The sequence below is a fragment of the Bos taurus genome, chromosome 24 (assembly GCF_002263795.3).
Source record: "Bos taurus isolate L1 Dominette 01449 registration number 42190680 breed Hereford chromosome 24, ARS-UCD2.0, whole genome shotgun sequence".
In the NCBI taxonomy this organism is placed as follows: domain Eukaryota; kingdom Metazoa; phylum Chordata; class Mammalia; order Artiodactyla; family Bovidae; genus Bos; species Bos taurus.
This window is the reverse complement of record NC_037351.1, coordinates 22,984,855-23,002,900: the sequence shown is the minus strand read 5'-3', so window position 1 is coordinate 23,002,900 and position 18,046 is coordinate 22,984,855. Positions and strand designations below refer to the sequence as shown.

At 35.9% G+C, this 18,046-nt stretch overlaps 1 protein-coding gene across 9 annotated transcripts in view; it reads right to left on the bottom strand.

The window, feature by feature from the left end:
* Positions 1-18,046, bottom strand: part of NOL4 (nucleolar protein 4) — a 488,956-nt gene that overhangs the window by 334,893 nt on the left and 136,017 nt on the right. For 6 of the 9 annotated variants that reach the window (XM_059880931.1, XM_059880932.1, NM_001170532.1 and 3 more), the window contains one exon: positions 9,066-9,215. In XM_059880931.1, the coding sequence (XP_059736914.1) occupies positions 9,066-9,215 (150 nt within the window). Of the gene's footprint in view, positions 1-8,035; positions 8,099-9,065; positions 9,216-18,046 lie in introns of those variants that run through there. The other 3 variants (XM_010818710.2, XM_059880937.1, XM_059880938.1) reach the window with 2 other exon arrangements.

Below are 18,046 nucleotides of genomic sequence, written 5' to 3'. Positions count from 1 at the left end.
TACAAAATGACTAAAACTGCTGCAGATGAAGTTAGTGAATAGTACTTTCAATTCTGGAAAAGTCATGAATGAAAACACGGGGGGATGTTTTCCACGGCCACTGAGGACATAGATGATACAAACAAAGAGGCTGCTCAACATCTAGTTAGTAGACAAAAAGGCGTTTAGGCATCTGTCACCTCACAAACAATTTTGAATTTTTAGAGAATATCATGTCTCTAAATATAAAAATGTGTACATAAAATATCATGTTGGGACCAATGATTACATTTACACCTTTACATACATAAACACTTATGAGCCTCAAAACAACCCTACAATTAACACATGCAAAAACTGCATGCATAAAACTTGCCTGCTGCTGCTGCTGCTAAGTCACTTCAGTCGTGTCCGACTCTGTGCAACCCCATAGACGGCAGCCCACCAGGCTCCCCCGTCCCTGGGATTCTCCAGGCAAGAACACTGGAGTGGGTTGCCATTTCCTTCTCCAATGCATGAAAGTGAAAAGTGAAAGTGAAGTCGCTCAGTCGTGTCCGACTCTTCGCGACCCCATGGACTGCAGCCCACCAGGCTCCTCCATCCATGGGATTTTCCAGGCAAGAGTACTGGAGTGGGGTGCCATTGCCTTCTCCAAATCATCCACTAGAAAGTATTATTTGTCCTGGGCAGTTTGAAAAGCTGCATTGACACATTTTCACCACAAGGGTGCACTGAAGTAGCAATTTATCAAGCTGGACATAAAGAACTAATGATGTTTTCCCAAAGGGTTAATTCCTTTTCAAGGAATATATCTATTCACAATAACACAAAAAGTTATCAATGACAGAATTTGTGACATTAGTTGATGATAAACTGGTTTGGATGAGTTCTTAAATATTTTGACGGTCTCAACTACATAAAAGAAAGTTTCTGAGTATAAAGCATTTGCACTCTTACTCTGCCCACCTGGGCTAATTCTCAGTAGAGCTGTATAAGAAATAAATCAATTCTGACAAACGAATGAACATTATTATTCTGTTTTAGGATTGTTATTTAATAACTCTAATTTGCAGGCCACTGATTTACTTTTTACTTCTGAGTTGGTTTTATGCATCTGACTGCTTACGCTTAGTCTGAGTAATTTTGAGTTATCAAAAATAATGAGTATTCCTACATGAAAGTTAGGTTTAACATTTTGTGTGTGTGTGTGTGTGTGTTTAGTCACTCAGTTGTGTCTGACTCTTTGTGACCCCATGGACTATAGCCCACCAGGCTCTTCTGTCCATGGGGATTCTCCAGGCAAGACTACTGGAGTGGGTTGCCATTCCCTTCTCCAGGAGAATCTTCCCAACCCAGGGATGGAACCTAGGTCTCCTGCATTGCAGGCAGATTCTTTACTGTCTAAACTGCCAAGGAAGCTCTAAAGTTATGTGTCTGTGCTTCTGTGCTTAGTCACTCAGTTGTGTCTGACTCTTTGTGACCCCATGGACTGTAGCCTGCCATGCTCCTCTGTCCATGGGGATTCTCCAGGCAAGAATACTGGAGTGGGTTGACATGCCCTCCTCCAGGGGATCTTCCCAACCTAGGGACCAAACCCAGGTCTCCCACATCGCAGGTGGATTCTTTACCATCTGAGCCACCAGGGAAGCCCAATATTAAGTGTACCATGTTTAAATTTGATAGCTGTTTTCAATACTCAGCAATCACCTTCATAAAACCTCTATACTTGGGGAGGGGATATGTGGATATGGTTGTGTATCTGATAAGAAATAAACCAATGTATGAAAATGTAAGTGATGTGTTTATACCTTGCCTCAAAGACGATAGCATAATTAAATGGAGCATCAAAACTTTCCCTGAAAAACAAAGGGAGGGGGGCACATGGGTTAAATAACTTTGCTACCTTATTCAGAGCCTGCAAAACTGCAGAAATCCTGGGTGCTGTTCAAGTCAACACGAACTGAGTAGCGCAGGGTCTTTACAGCCACGGGCCACAGTTCTGATCTTATTTCATTATCTCCATTTATAGCAACATCTTTATACTACTTAGTTGGTATCAAAAATTCAAGGACTTCACAGAGACAAGGTGAAATTTTTCCTTCAACAAGCGTTTATGGAAAACCATGAGATGGTCCTTTTACTAAGCTGAAACTATACAGTAATATGAGAGATGGATATGGCCCCCCACCATTAGGGACTTCACCATTTTTTTTTAACTTTGACACTAGGTATAAATAAAAGGGGAAAAAAAGAAGGAAAATTTTGCTATTTTCAGCAACATGGATGGACTCGGAAGGCATTAAGTGAAATAAGTCAGACAGAGAAAGGCAAATACTGTGTGATATCACGTATGTGTGGAATCTAAAATATACAACAAACTATTGAATATAACAAAAAGGAAGCAGACTCATAGATATAGAGGAAAAAACTAGTGCCTACTAAATGGGAGAATGAGGGGCAAGGGAGGCACCAACTACTGGGTATAAGATGGACTCCAGGATATATTGTACAATATGGAAAATATAAGCAATGTTTTGTAGTAACTGTAAATGGAAAGTAACCTTTAAAAATTGCATTAAGTAAATTGGATAAAATAAACAAGAGGAATCACACAAAAGTACCATAAAATAGTTATAACCGAGTAAGTTTTAAAATAATAAAATATATTTTTAGATCACTGACTTAATATATAACAGAATCACTGAGTTCTATATTAACAAATGTCTATAAAATATATTTGAGTTTGGAATAATTTTAAATTTTTTCCTACTTCTATTTGATACCCCAAACAGTTGCTTATTTAAGCCATTTCAGGGTGTAATAACAAAGAGAAATAAACAATGTCATCTGCATAAAAAAGACAGGGACTTATATCTGTTTAACTGTTGTATTATTTTGTTCTTTTTTTTTCACATTAGGTCCATGAAGATTGTTTACAGACATAAAATTAATTCCAAGCCCCAGAGAATATTTTCTTTAATCCTTGGCTTCAGAAACACCCTATATATGCACTTGGATCTGTGTTAGCAAAAGGAAGAAATGACAATAGTAAAAGGGAGTCTGAGGAGGGCACAGGAACACAGCATGTTGATATTCTATCCGTAAATCATGACTAGGCAGTTCCTCCACTGAGAAATCTACTTCATGTTCATAGTTTTTAATCTAATACTTTCTATTTTGAAACAATACTCTCATCTTTTACAAATATTTCATAAAAAGAAACAGGTGGGGTTTGCAGAGGCTTTTCATCCTCATGTTGATACCATGGGCTTCCCAGGTGGCGCTAGTGGTAAAGAACCCACCTGCCAATGCAGGAGACTCAAGAGACACAGGTTCGATCCCTAGAGGAAGGCATGGCAACCCACTCCAGTATTCTTGCATGGAGAATCCCAGGGATGGAGGGGCCTGGCAGGCTACAGTCCGTGGGGGTCACATGAAGTCATACATGACCGAAGTGACTGAGCACACACACACTTGTTAACACGAGTTCTCAACTTCTATACCATACATGCCAAAGACTACTACCCATGATGCCACACTAGGACTCATACAAAAACCAGGGTGATTGTGCTATTTGGGACATTAGTAGGTTTATCTATGGCATGTCACACATTTCTTGCCTACCTGTTTTTCAGCTAAACCCAGCTACATATGAGAGACAAACACATTTACAAAATGATCACTCAAAATGTCAATGACTGCTAGCAGCCTAATTTATTCTCTAGCTTCTTTTGCCCAAGGATATGTGAAGTCCATATAAAGATATAGAGGTCAATGGTTTAATCCAAAGAAATTAAATTCTAATTATAAACTTAAGGTATTGTGATAGGGAAGGGAAATGATATTCAGAGATCAAGGCCTTCCTGACACTAAGCACAGAAATAACTATAACCCGCTATTTCAGTAGTGTCTCAGACTACAGGACTATAAGTCAAGCAAGACTGATGGTTACAGGATCATTTATGTTTACAATGAAATTTGAGGCCTGGTCACATCTGTTGCATTGCAGCTTCAAATCACATTATAAATTTAGTAATGGCCTGCTCACCACATGATTTAGATAACTGCAAAAATTTTAACAAAATGGAGAGCAGTGAAAATCTGATGACACTTGAGATTTATCTCCTTTCTTATTTGATTGCTATTTTAAAAACTTGGAAAAAAGAAGTCTAATGACTACAGATACTTTTCATGATTATTACTATCATTATTATTATTTATAAGAGAGCTCTCTAGATAATAATAAAACCAAAATCTTCTATCTCTCTGCTATGTTCATCAGGCAATCTGCTTTATCAAGAGCAGGAGGCATTTCCCTGTTTGAACACCTCTTGTGCCAGCCAACTTGTTCACTTCGGTACTGTTTTCCTTGTGTCTCCCAGTACAGTAATGGCTCCACACGTACTGTGAAAATTGCTGTAATTCCTTCAGAGTTGGAAGAAAATAGAAATATAGCCCGCTCATTTCACATGTTCAAAAACTGTGGCCTAAGCCAAATAGAGGGTAGATGAATTGCTAGGAACTCTCAGAACTTTAATTTAGTGTTGTTGTTTTTTTTTTTTTTTTTTGGACAGTAAAAATGGTTGCAACTTTTTGTCATTCCTCTTATTCTCAATTGACAAGAATTCTGAAAATGTTGACATAACAAACTAGCCCAAACAGTGCAAGTTAAAATATCCCACTTAGCAGTAAAGACACCAAACCTATAGATATTAATAAAAAAAAGAACAGGATAAAAATGATGCTGACTAGGTTTTAAGGTTAAGTGTTACAGGACCTGAAAAAAATAAATACTTTTCCTTTCTAAAGTCAGAATAGGGATACAGACATTCTGGCTCATATATTATTTTTCTATAGTATGTCCCTGAATGTTGCTGTTCAGTCACTCAATCGTGTCCAACTCTTTGCAACCCATGGACTGTAGCCCACCAGATTTCTCTGCCCATGAATATCCCTGAATAGGAATATTCTATTCATATTGAAAGTAAATTATTTAAAGAGAGCCAGTTTTAAAATTTTTCAGAAGAGTAATTGAAAATTAACATAAGACTGGAACTTGGGAAGAAGCAAAGAAATAACTGAAATTCTCAGAAACATCATCTAGCAGGAAAGGTTGTAAACAAAGGGATCCTGGCTTACTTCCGTTCTTCCCTTCAGCCTGGTCAAACCATATGCTGTTGGTTATGCTGTGGACTGTCAGAGACTGTGACATTTATAAGATGTACACAAAATAATGCCTCAGTCATGACTTTTCCTCTCTTTCCCAACATGGAAGCATTGGGGCAAGCAGAGGAAATTACATCCATAATTATAATTAGGACAATGATGGAGCTATGCTGATTGTCTTCTACCTGGTACAAGACTAGTGATTGGCTAAAGGAGAAATAGCATTATTCAAAAGTTGACCACAAGTCAAGTACTTCATGAATATTAACTGATTTATTTATTTTACCATGCCATGTATATCATTATCTAAACAGGAGGGGAAAATAATAAAAAAATAAATAAGTGGCCCAAAGAGGCACAGAGAGGAAGTACTAAATCTGAAATTTAAAACTGAGTCTGCCTGGCTTCTGCTCTACTTTCTGGTAGCTGTAGCATATGCTTTCCATTCGGAATTAAATGAATGCAATTATTGGCAGCTCTGTATGTGAGTAATACGTGTAAACTTACTGTTTCACACCACAAGTTACATGTGTATGTGTACATTTACACGTATATATGCAGACTGTTCTGTCTACTGAAAACACTGACTTTTCTCACTAGTTCCTGTATTTCCACCACTTGATTTTATTTTAGCAAGAAAGAGCTTTGAAACTTTATCCTTTAATTGGACCCTAACTAAAGACACCTTTCTGGGAAGCCAACTGTGCTTTAGCCTGTGACAAAATGCAAGAGATAAAACACAACTGGAGAAGAGCTGTTTCCTGAAGGTGGAATTCAGACAATAGTTAAAGACTTCAGAAAAGTTAAGGACTGGAAGATAGCTTCCTGCATTCATGATTTTTTTAAACAAGGTTACACAATTAATTTTGAAGTCACTTTCCAACCTGCTAAGTATACTTGCATTCAATCTTCAGTACAAAGATATATTTAAGTTCAAATGTAAGTGATATCTGAATGATTCACACTTCTTCTCTACTCTGTTAATGTATATAATCAACTCAAAAATATTGAAGGAAACACATTCAATGCACCAATGAAGGTTTATACAGAGATACAAATGAAAGGGAAAAAATACCTAAAAGACACTAGAATTCAACAATGGCTGAAAAAATTATTTTTGATAGCCTTTACATATTCCTAAAATGTGTCATTTTATGTGGATTTTTAAAAAGAGCTCATAAGTAGCAGAACACACCCTCCAATTTTATCTCTAGTCAGATCAGATTGCGATAAAATTTAAGTTGTATAATGACTAGATATTTCAAGGAATGATATACTGCAGATAGGTAAAAACAAATGGCATTCAGAAGTTAATCCAATATTAAAGGACCACCATTTCCTGCAGAGTGAAAACACAGAAAAGATTTGCAAAAAAGGCAAAGTAAATAAAATGACCACTAAATCTATTGGTAATATTATTAAGACAATATGACACGTTTTAATGATTAGTTGTATAAGTATAGTTTCTTGGCTATGTAGCATAAGGGAGAAAAAGAAAGTCAATAAACATAATCATGCATGTTCTATGAGCCAATGTGTTAGAAATAGAAAATAATCTTAATGGGAACCATTATAATTGCAGTAGGTATCTAGCTAATTTTACCAATGACTAGCCAATTCCAGCATTAGCATTGAGAACTAAATTCTGACCCAACAGTCTAGGGCCCTAACAGCACTAAACCATTTCATTTCAAATTACATTTAGTGTGATGTCCCATTAGTTGAACACTTATATTAGCTTTTAACATTAGACTTAAATTCATTATAGAGTCGTGTGTACAGTTTTGCTGGCAATGCAGCAGTGTTTGTTTTTTTTCTTCCCCTATGATATATTATTACTCCATAAAATAGAAATGTTTTCTAATTAGGATTCAATCGAGAGATACCAGAAGGCAAAAGATTAGGCCAGAAGAAACCTTTGTGGTATTAGGAAAAGGTGAGAATACTTTAATTGCAAAAACAAAAATTAAATTTGGCAAAGAGAAGGATCTTCAAAAAGGACATTCTCAAGAGGGAATGGGTGATGCTTCAGACACTATTAGTATGTTCAAAGTTGGTATCTATCTCTACTCCAAAATGCAGAAAATGTCTCCAAAATGTTAATGCAAAATTATATATATTGGAAATGTATTTACCAATTAATTGGAAGGATTTAGCATGTTTTATGGCAGTAGATCAGTGTCTCTACATTTAGTAAAACATAGGATGAGAGATTTGGGTCTATGATCTATTTTTATTTTAATTAAAAGTCTCTAGTAAATGCACTTCAAAGATTAAATCACTTTCAATTGCTTTTGGCACCTACACAGATTTGGCTGCCATATGATTACTGACAATGAAGCTACTTGGGTTTTTTGTTGGTTTGCTTTCATTTAATACAATTGAACTTATGTATTCCTACCTTACAAAGTCCTATCAAGTTCAGGTAGCTATTTTGTAAAAATGAATTATCATTACCATAAGAATATACAGTTAGTGATATTAGTAGATCAATATATAATTTTTTCTCCTATTAGTATCTAGAGATACAGCCCTGGCTTAGGAGACAGGCAAAATGAGTATGTTCAGTAATATTAATTTGCACAAAAAAAATTTAAGAAGCTAGATTATTGTCATTAGTCATGATAAAAATGTCTCCTAGGATATGTAAGTCAAAAGAAAGTTTATGTGGCAGAATTATGTAAGGAAACTTACAAAAGTGCCTGCCCACAAACCATGCAATCTGGAAACAGCCAAGAAACAAAACCATAGAGAAGGAGAGATAAATACAACATGTATTAGGGGTTATTATGCAACTAAGATTCAATATGATCCTGGAAATATAGCAAAAAATAGTTATGGAAAAGAAGCTATTTCTTATGCTCAGTAGCTAATTTTCAAACATATGTACCTGTATTTGAAACTTTGAGCATTTCACACATTTTTCTGTATCTGAAAAAAAAATGGATCCAGACTGATATTGTGTATAAATATAGCTGAAAACAGTTAATATAAAGGTAGCCAAAAGCAAAGTTCAATAAGAATCATAAAAAAAGGATATTGTTCTGATTGCTGATAAAGTATTTCTGATGTACACTTGCTCATATTGGAAAAGAATGATTTACTGTTCAATTTTCCTAGAAAGGATGAATTATCTATAATAAGATGATTTCATAAAATGTTTAATTAAATTAAAAACTAGAATAAAATGTTTAGATTGAACAGTAAGTATAATTAGAGACTTTAGAAATAATATATAACTTCATTTTGACAGTAAATATTTCAAAGTCTAACAGTTAATTAAATCTGTATTCTAGATAATTTACAATAAAAACATTATATATTTTCATTTTTAATTGATCAAGGGCATTAGACTATAAAAATAATACATTTTAAAAATAATCTATACTGGAAAATTAAGAAATGCATACCCTTCAGGGTAAATGTATTTAATACAAGGTAATATAAGAGGAGGACATAAAATTTTCTTATTCATGTGATTATAATTATTAAATAAGAAATGCCTGAACATATTAATATGATTTGAAGGGGAAGGACAGTTAAGACAATAGTAGTAGTAAAACATTCATCTGTTCCAGTACATAATTTATATTGTATGATTTGAAAATATATTATGTATTGAACATATAATACAAATAATCTTCCCATGTGGGCATTTAACTGGGACTAACCACATTGTATGCTTATTTTAAAAAAATAACACTAAAAACACATTTGAACTATATGAAATAAACTTAGTGAACATACAACAAAAATAAAATCAGTAATAATAATAGTTTAAATGCTGGGTATGACCATGATACAGTAAAATTTATGTTGAAGATAGAATATTCATAATTAACCCAACTTTAGCAAGTATATAATATCAAATTTCAAAATGCATGCCTTTTTTTCTCTTTTATTTTCATTTCTCAACTTACTGCTTTGTAAGTTCTCTTTTGTCCAGCGTGTTTCCGAATTTGTTCTCCATTTGGCCCTGTTTCCACATGCATTGAATAGATAATGTCAAAGAAATCTTCAACCACAGCTACCCGCCGCAAAGATAGCTTCTCATCTACCCCTACGCCATCCTGTAAACAAAACCAAAAAAAAAAAGGCATAAGATTAATAAAGATGTATTAAATACATAAGATTAACACATAAATTTCGTTATACAAAAGCATTTTGATAAACCGAACCAAATCATCTAGATAGGAAAATTGAAAACATGTGATTGAATATCTTGTTTTATACTTTATTTACATATAAAACTTTAAGAAACATGAAAGAGATATTTGGCAGATTTAATCATGCCAACAAAGATTGATTTATCTAATAAATATCTATTGTGTCCCTGGGTACTGGACATTGTTATTAGAGAAAAGAAATAATATGAAACCTCTACCGTAATATCATAGAGTCTAGGAAAGAAAATTCATCTATTCTTCTATCCAGATTAGACTAAGAGATAGTATGTGTTAAAGGTTAAAACTGTGAGCTCTAGAGATTATCTAGGTGTAAAATTTGGATCATCCACTCAGAAGTTGTGTATTTTGTGCAAATCACCTAAACCTCTCTAAATTTGTTTTCTTACCCATAAAATAGGGATGTTGCTTACTTAACAGAACTGTAATCATTAAATGAAATAATGTATGTACGGGATATAACCCAGTGTTTGACCTTTAGTGAACAGTCAGTAAATCGTGGCTTTTGCCATTCTGATGATCATGATAAAAATATAAGTACTAGGGCAATTCAGAGAATAAAGATGTCATCTCTGACTAAAGCACCTTCATAGAAGAAACAGAATTTGACAGTATGCTGAAGAAGGGGATTCATCATGGCAGAGAGAAAGACCACAATGAGCCAAAAGTTCCCGTACGTGATTGAGAAGAGTAAATAGTAAGCTTTGAATGAGATAAGAAATAAATTTAATCTTACATGGCTCCACCTGAAAGAATTCACTACTTCTGAGTGGAGGCTCCCAAGTACCACCTATCTCTAGAGCACCCATTTTTATCCTTTAACCCTTAGTCTAATATTGACGACATCATAGATACATTTTTATTTCTGAAGTGAAAGGTTTTCCTACTTACAAATACACACACACACATTCAGACAGTGTTCTTATTCAAACCTTATTCAACCTGAAGTAACACTGTATTTCCATCAGTGCTGGCACACAACAGACGAAGGTGATTAACCTGAGCAAAATCATTTCGCAGTCAATGAGTCAAATGGCAAAGCCTCTTTCAACAACAGTGCTGGCAGACTAAGTTCACTGCAAAACTGAAAGCAAATTGCGTGATGTTTTTTGTTAGTTTCATTTTATTTTATTGATTTGTTTCTGGTTTATAATAGAGCTCAGAAGCAGTAGTGCCTAAAGCAGGATATTAAATAACTATATATATATAAAGTTTTATATAAGGCCAACTGCTGAGTTTTCCATATTTCCTGGCATGTTGAGTGCAGCACTTTCACAGCATCATCTTTCAGGATTTGAAATAGCTCAACTGGAATTTCATCACCTCCACTAGCTTTTTACATAGTGATGCCTCCTAAGGCCCACTTGACTTCACATTCCAGGATGTCTGGCTCTAGGTCAGTGATCATCAACCACCCTGATTATCTGGGTCATGAAGATCTTTTTTGTACAGTTCTTCGGAGTATTCTTGCCACCTCTTCTTAATATCTTCTGCTTCTGTTAGGTCCCTACCATTTCTGTCCTTTATTGAGCCCATATTTGCATGAAATGTTCCCTTGGTATCTCTAATTTTCTTGAAGAGATCTCTAGTCTTTCCCATTCTGTTGTTTTCCTCTATTTCTTTGCACTAATTGCTGAGGAAGGCTTTCTTATCTCTCCTTGTTATTCTTTGGAACTCTGCATTCAGATGCTTATATCTTTCCTTTTCTCCTTTGCTTTTCGCTTCTCTTCTTTTCACAGCTATTTGTAAGGCCTCCTCAGACAGCCATTTTGCGTTTTTGCATTTCTTTTTCTTGGGGATGGTCTTGATCCCTGTCTCCTGTACAATGTCACAAACCTCCATCCGTAGTTCATCAGGCACTCTGTCTATCAGATCTAGTCCCTTAAATCTATTTCTCACTTCCACTGTATAATCATAAGGGGTTTAATTTAGGTCATATCTGAATGGTCTAATGGTTTTCCCTATTTTCTTCAATTTAAGTCTAAATTTGGCAATAAGGCATTCATGATCTGAGCCACAGTCAGATCCCAGTCTTGTTTTTGCTGACTGTATAGAGCTTCTCCATCTTTGGCTGCAAAGAATATAATCAATCTGATTTCAGTGTTGACCATCTGGTGATGTCCATGTGTAGAGTCTTCTCTTGTGTTGTTGGAAGAGGGTGTTTGCTCTGACCAGTGCGTTCTCTTGGCAGAATTCTATTAGCCTTTGCCCTGCTTCATTCTGTACTCCAAGGGCAAATTTACCTGTTACTCCAAGTGTTTCATGGTTTCCTACTTTTGCATTCCAATCCCCTATAATGAAAAGGACATCTTTTTTGGGTGTTAGTTCTAGAAGGTCTTGTAGGTCTTCATAGAACTGTTCACCTTCAGCTTCTTCGGCATTACTGGTCGGAGCATAGACTTGAATTACTGTGATATTGAATGGTTTGCCTTGGAAACGAACAGAGATCATTCTGTCGTTTTTGAGATTGCATCCAAGTACTGCATTTTGGACTCTTTGTTGACTATGATGGCAAAGAAAGGCAATGCCAAAGAATGCTCAAACTACCACACAATTGCACTCATCTCACACACTAGTAAAGTAATGCTTAAAATTCTCCAAGCTAGGCTTCAGCCTGAACAGTGAACAGTACATGAAAAGTGAACTTCAGATGTTTGAGCTGGTTTTAGAAAAGGCAGATGAACCAGAGATCAAATTGCCGACATCTGATGGATCATCGAAAAAGCAAGAGAGTTCCAGAAAAACATCTATTTCTGCTTTATTGACTATGCCAAAGCCTTTGACTGTGTGGATCACAATAAACTGTGGAAAATTCTTCAAGAGATGGGAATACCAGACCACCTGACCTGTCTCTTGAGAAATCTGTATGCAGGTCAGGAAGCAACAGTTAGAACTGGACATGGAACAACAGACTGGTTCCAAATAGGAAAAGGAGTACGTCAAGGCTGTATATTGTCACCCTGCTTATTTAACTTATATGCAGAGTACATCATGAGAAAAACTGGGCTGGAGGAAGCACAAGCTAGAATCAAGATTGCCGGGAGAAATATTAGTAACCTCAGATATGCAGATGACACCACCCTTATGGCAGAAAGTGAAGAAGAATGAAAGAGCCTCTTGATGAAAGGGAAAGAGAAGAGTGAAAAAGTTGGCTTAAAGCTCAACATTCAGAAAACTAAGATCATGGCATCTGGTCTCATCACTTCATGGTAGATAGATGGGGAAACAGTGGAAACAGAGGCTGACTTTATTTTTCTGGGCTCCAAAATCACTGCAGATGGCAATTGCAGCAATGAAATTAAAAGATGCTTACTCCTTGGAAGGAAAGTTATGACCAACCTAGACAGCATATTCAAAAGCAGAGACATTACTTTGCCAACAAAGGTCTGTCTAGTCAAGGCTATGGTATTTCCAGTGGTCATGTATGGATGTGAGATTTGGACCATAAAGAAAACTGAGTGCCAAAGAACTGATGCTTTTGAACTGTGGTTTTGGAGAAGACTCTTGAAAGCCCCTTGGACTGCAAGGAGATCCAACCAGTCCATTCTAAAGGAGATCAGTTCTGAATATTCATTGGTAAGACTCATTTTGAAGCTGAAATTCCAATAATTTGGCCACCTGATGCAAAGAACTGACTCACTTGAAAAGCCCCTGATGCTGGGAACGATTGAAGGCAGGAGGAGGAGGGGACAACAGTGGATGAGATGGTTGGATGGCATCACCAACTCGGTGGACATGAGTTTGAGCAAGTTCCGGGAGATGGACAGGGAAGCCTGGCATGCTGTAGTCCAAGGGGTCGCAAAGAGGTGGACATGACTGTGCAACTGAACTGACTGCACTGATCTTGAGAAAGCATAATAGAGCTGAAAGGTATCAGGCTCCCTGACTTCACATCATACCACAAAGATACAACAGTCAAAGCAGCATGAAACTGGTAGAAAAACAGTATTACAACCACCAGGTAAGCAAGATATATATTTATATGATATACATATACATAATAGTGTGCTACTCAGCCATAAAGATGAATGAGATGTTTCCCTTTGCAAAAACATGGATGGACCTAGATAGTATTAAGTGAAATAATTCAGAGAATGACAAATACCCTGATTTTACTTATATGTAGAATCTAAAAAATAAGTGAACAAACATAATGAAATAGAAACAGAGTCACAGACACATAGAACAAGGAGGTGATTGCCAGAGGGACATGGAGTAAGGGATGAGTGAAACAGGTGAGACAAATTAAGAGGTATAAACTTCCAGTTACAAAATAAATGAGTTACAACATGGGAAATACAGGCATAACAATGTAATATCTTTGTATATGAACTAGTCTTATTGTGGTGATCATTTTGTAATGTATAGAAATACTGAATCATGAGATATGCACCAGGAGCTAACATAATGTTATAGGTCAATTATACCTCCAAAAGCAAATAAACAAAGTCACAGAAAAATAAATTAGATTTGTGGTTACTTGAGAAGGGTGGGATAAGGGGAACTGATTAGTGGTTAAAAGGTACAAATTCCCAGTTATAAGCCCTAGGGATATAATATACACACATGCTAGTAAAGTAATGTTTAAAATTCTCCAAGCTAGGCTTCAGCAATATGTGAACTGTGAACTTCCAGATGTTCAAGCTGGTTTTAGAAAAGGCAGAGGAACCAGAGATCAAATTGCCAACATCTGCTGGATCACAGAAAAAGCAAGAGAGTTCCAGAAAAACATCTATTTCTGCTTTATTGACTATGCCAAAGCCTTTGACTGTGTGGATCACAATCAACTGTGGAAAACTCTGAAAGAGATGGGAATACCAGACCACCTGATCTGCCTCTTGAGAAATCTGTATGCAGGTTAGGAAGCAACAGTTAGAACTGGACATGGAACAACAGACTGGTTCCAAATAGGAAAAGGAGTTCGTCAAGGCTGTATATTGTCACCCTGTTTATTTAACTTCTATGCAGAGTACATCATGAGAAACGCTGGACTGGAAGAAACACAAGCTGGAATCAAGATTGCCAGGAGAAATATCAATAACCTCAGATATGCAGATGACACCACCCTTAGGGCAGAAAGTGAAGAGGAACTCAAAAGCCTCTTGATGAAAGTGACAGTGGAGAGTGAAAAAGTTGGCTTAAAGCTCAACATTCAGAAAACGAAGATCATGGCATCGGGTCCCATCACTTCATGGGAAATAGATGGGGAAATAGTGGAAACAGTGTCAGACTTTATTTTTCTGGGCTCCAAAATCACTGCAGATGGTGACTGCAGCCATGAAATTAAAAGACGCTTACTCCTTGAAAGGAAAGTTATGACTAACCTAGATAGCAATTGAAAGGCAGAGACGTTACTCTGCCAACAAAGGTTCGTGTAGTCAAGGCTATGGTTTTTCCTGTGGTCATGTATGGATGTGAGAGTTGGACTGTGAAGAAAGCTGAGCGCCAAAGAATTGATGCTTTTGAACTGTGGTGTTGGAGAAGACTCTTGAGAGTCCCTTGGACTGCAAGGACATCCAACCAGTCCATTCTAAAGGAGATCAGCCTTGGGATTTCTTTGGAAGCAATGATGCTAAAGCTGAAAGTCCAGTACTTTGGCCACCTCATGCGAAGAGTTGACTCATTGGAAAAGACTCTGATGCTGGGAGGGATTGAGGGCAGGAGGAGAAGGGGACGACAGAGGATGAGATGGCTGGATGGCATCACTGACTCGATGGACGTGAGTCTGAGTGAACTCCGGGAGTTGGTGATGGACAGGGAGGCCTGGTGTGCTGCGATTCATGGGGTCGCAAAGAGTCGGACACGACTGAGCAACCGATCTGATCTGATCTGATGATTAATATAATTAACACTCATGTATGTTATAAAAGAGCTTTGATGACAAGGAAAACTATTTTTCTTTTTCTTTTACTTTATCTATGAGATAATGGATGTTCACTCATTGCAGGCATCATTTCACAATGTATATCAGTCAGATTATTTTGCCTTACACCATAAACTTACAGTGCTGTTTATCAATCGTATCTCAAAAAAACTGGATGACTCCCCCTCAAAAAAATTACAAATCAGAGACGTATCTTTCCACACTAAGTAACTAGAAAATGAGTAAAGTAAAACCAAGCAGAAGGGGAAAATATTTTTTTAAAGAAACAAATTAAATAGAATAGAAAAATATAGACAAGATCAGCAAAATCAAAGAGTAGTCTTAGAAAAAGTTTCTTAAATGACAAAACTTTAGCTTTACTGACCAAGATAAAGACAGAGAAGACACAAATGACTAACTCAGGATATTAAGAGGAAGACTACTGACATCACAAAAATAACTGTATGCTAACAAACTAAATAACCACAGAAGATGAACAACTCCTGCAAAGATACAAATCATTAAAACTAACTTAAAAAATAGAAAATTTGAATAGGTCTGTCACAAGTAAACAGATAAAATTAGTAATAAAAAATCTTTTCACAAGGAAAGTACAAGTTCAGAGGGTTTTACTAGACCAAATAATCAAAAAATTAAGCTGATTCATCACAAATTCTCCTAGAAAAATCGATGAGAAAATACTTCTAAAATCACTCTATGAGGTCAGAATTACCTTTATATCAAAACTATTGGGTTGGCCAAAATACTCATTTTTAGTGAATTCTTGTGTGGGCATTTTAATACTGAAGACACACAAAAATTTTTGGGGGCAAATTATGCTTAATTATTTCAAGAAAGGTACAAATGCACCTGAAATGCGTGTCAAAAGTGGTTTGCAAAGTTTCACGCTGGAGATTTCTCACTGGATGTTTATCCACAGTCAAGCAGACTAGTTTAAGTTGACAGCAATTAAATCGAGACATTGAAAACAATTAGTGTTATACCACATGAGAGATAGCCCATATCCTCAAAATATCCAAATTAAGAGTTGAAAAGTTTCACATTGAATGCACTGGGAATAAATTATTCAATAAAGTTCTAGGTGAAAATGAAAAAATGTCTTTTATTTTTCCTTAAAAACTGAAGGAACATGAGGGAGGAAATGACAACCCACTCCAGTATTCTTGCCTGAAAATCCCCGTAGACAGAGGAGCCAAATGTGCTACAGTCCATGGGGTTGCAAAGAGTCAGACACAACTGAGCGACTGAAAAATAACAGCACTCATTCATGATAAAAGTTCAGCAAACTAGGAAGTGAGGGAACATCTTCAACTTGATAAAGAACGCTTACAAAAAACCTATAGCTAAGTACACTGTATGGAACTAACGTTGGATATATGTCTTCATATAACACCAAGCATGAACCCTAATGTAAAAAGTAGACTTTAGGTGATAAGAATGTGTCGATGCAAGTTTATTTATTATTACAAATATATCACTTTGGGTTGGGATATTAACAGTGGGAGAGTGTGTACATGTGTGGATACAGTGGGTATATGAGAATATATACAGTACAGTATATGTCTGTACTTTCTGTTCAGTTTTGCTGAGAATCAAAATCTTCCGTAAAAAATAAAGATTAATTAAAAAGAAACTGAAGGAAAGTTTTGGCTAATGCACTTAATATATCACAAAGAAAAACACTTCAACAAAATACTAATAAATAAAATCCAAACATATATATATATAAATTATTATGTACCATAATCAAGTAGGATAATATTGGATGGTTTAACACAAGAAAATAAATTAATGTGATATACTATATTAATAGAATAAAGGGAAAAAGCATATGATCATCTCAACAGATGCAGAAAAATATTTGACAAAAGCCACACACTTTTCTGACAAAAACTCAGTAAACTAGGAAAAGAAAGGAATCCTCAATCTGATTGTGGGTATCTTTAAAAACCTCCCACTAGTGTCTTATTTAATGGTGAAAGACTGAATGCTTTCCCTCTAAGAACAGGGCAAGACAAGAATGTCTGCTAAAGCCATTTCTAGTTAACATTGTATTGAAGCTTCTAGTCAGATCAATTAGACAAGTAAAAGAAAGAAAAGACACCTATAGACTGGAAAAGAGGAAATAAAAATATCTCAATTTGCAGATGACATACTCTTGTATATAAAAAAAACCCTAAGGAATTCACTAAATAACTGTTGGAATTAATAAATGAATTTTTCAAAGGTAAGATTCAAAATCAGTACATAAATATCAAATGCATTTCTGTTCATTAGCAATGAACCCAAAAACAAACTAGGAAATATAATTGTATTTATAATGGCACCTAAAAAATAGAATGCTAGGTAAAAGTTTAGATTTAATAATGTTATAGTTCACAAAAGAAGTGCAAAACTTGTATACTGACAGGTGCAAAACAGTATTTATAAGAAATTTTAAAGTATCTAAATTGGGGGCAGGAGGAGAAGGGGATGACAGAGGATGAGATGGCTGGATGGCATCCCCAACTCGATGCACACAAGTTTGGGTGAACTCTGGGAGTTGGCAATGGACAGGGAGGCCTGGCATGCTGCAGTCCATGGGGTCGCAGAGTTGAACACGACTGAGTGACTGAAATGAACTGAACTGACTGAAATATATGTATCCCACGTTCATGGATCAGAAGGCTTAATATTGTTAAGATGGAAATACTCCAAAAATGATTTACAGAATAAATGTAATTGCTATTAAAAGCTACCTAGTTGTTTTGTTTTGTTTTGTTTTTTTACAGAAATTGACATTAAAATGTATAGGTACTGCAAAGTACTAAGAAAATTTGAAATAATATTTTAA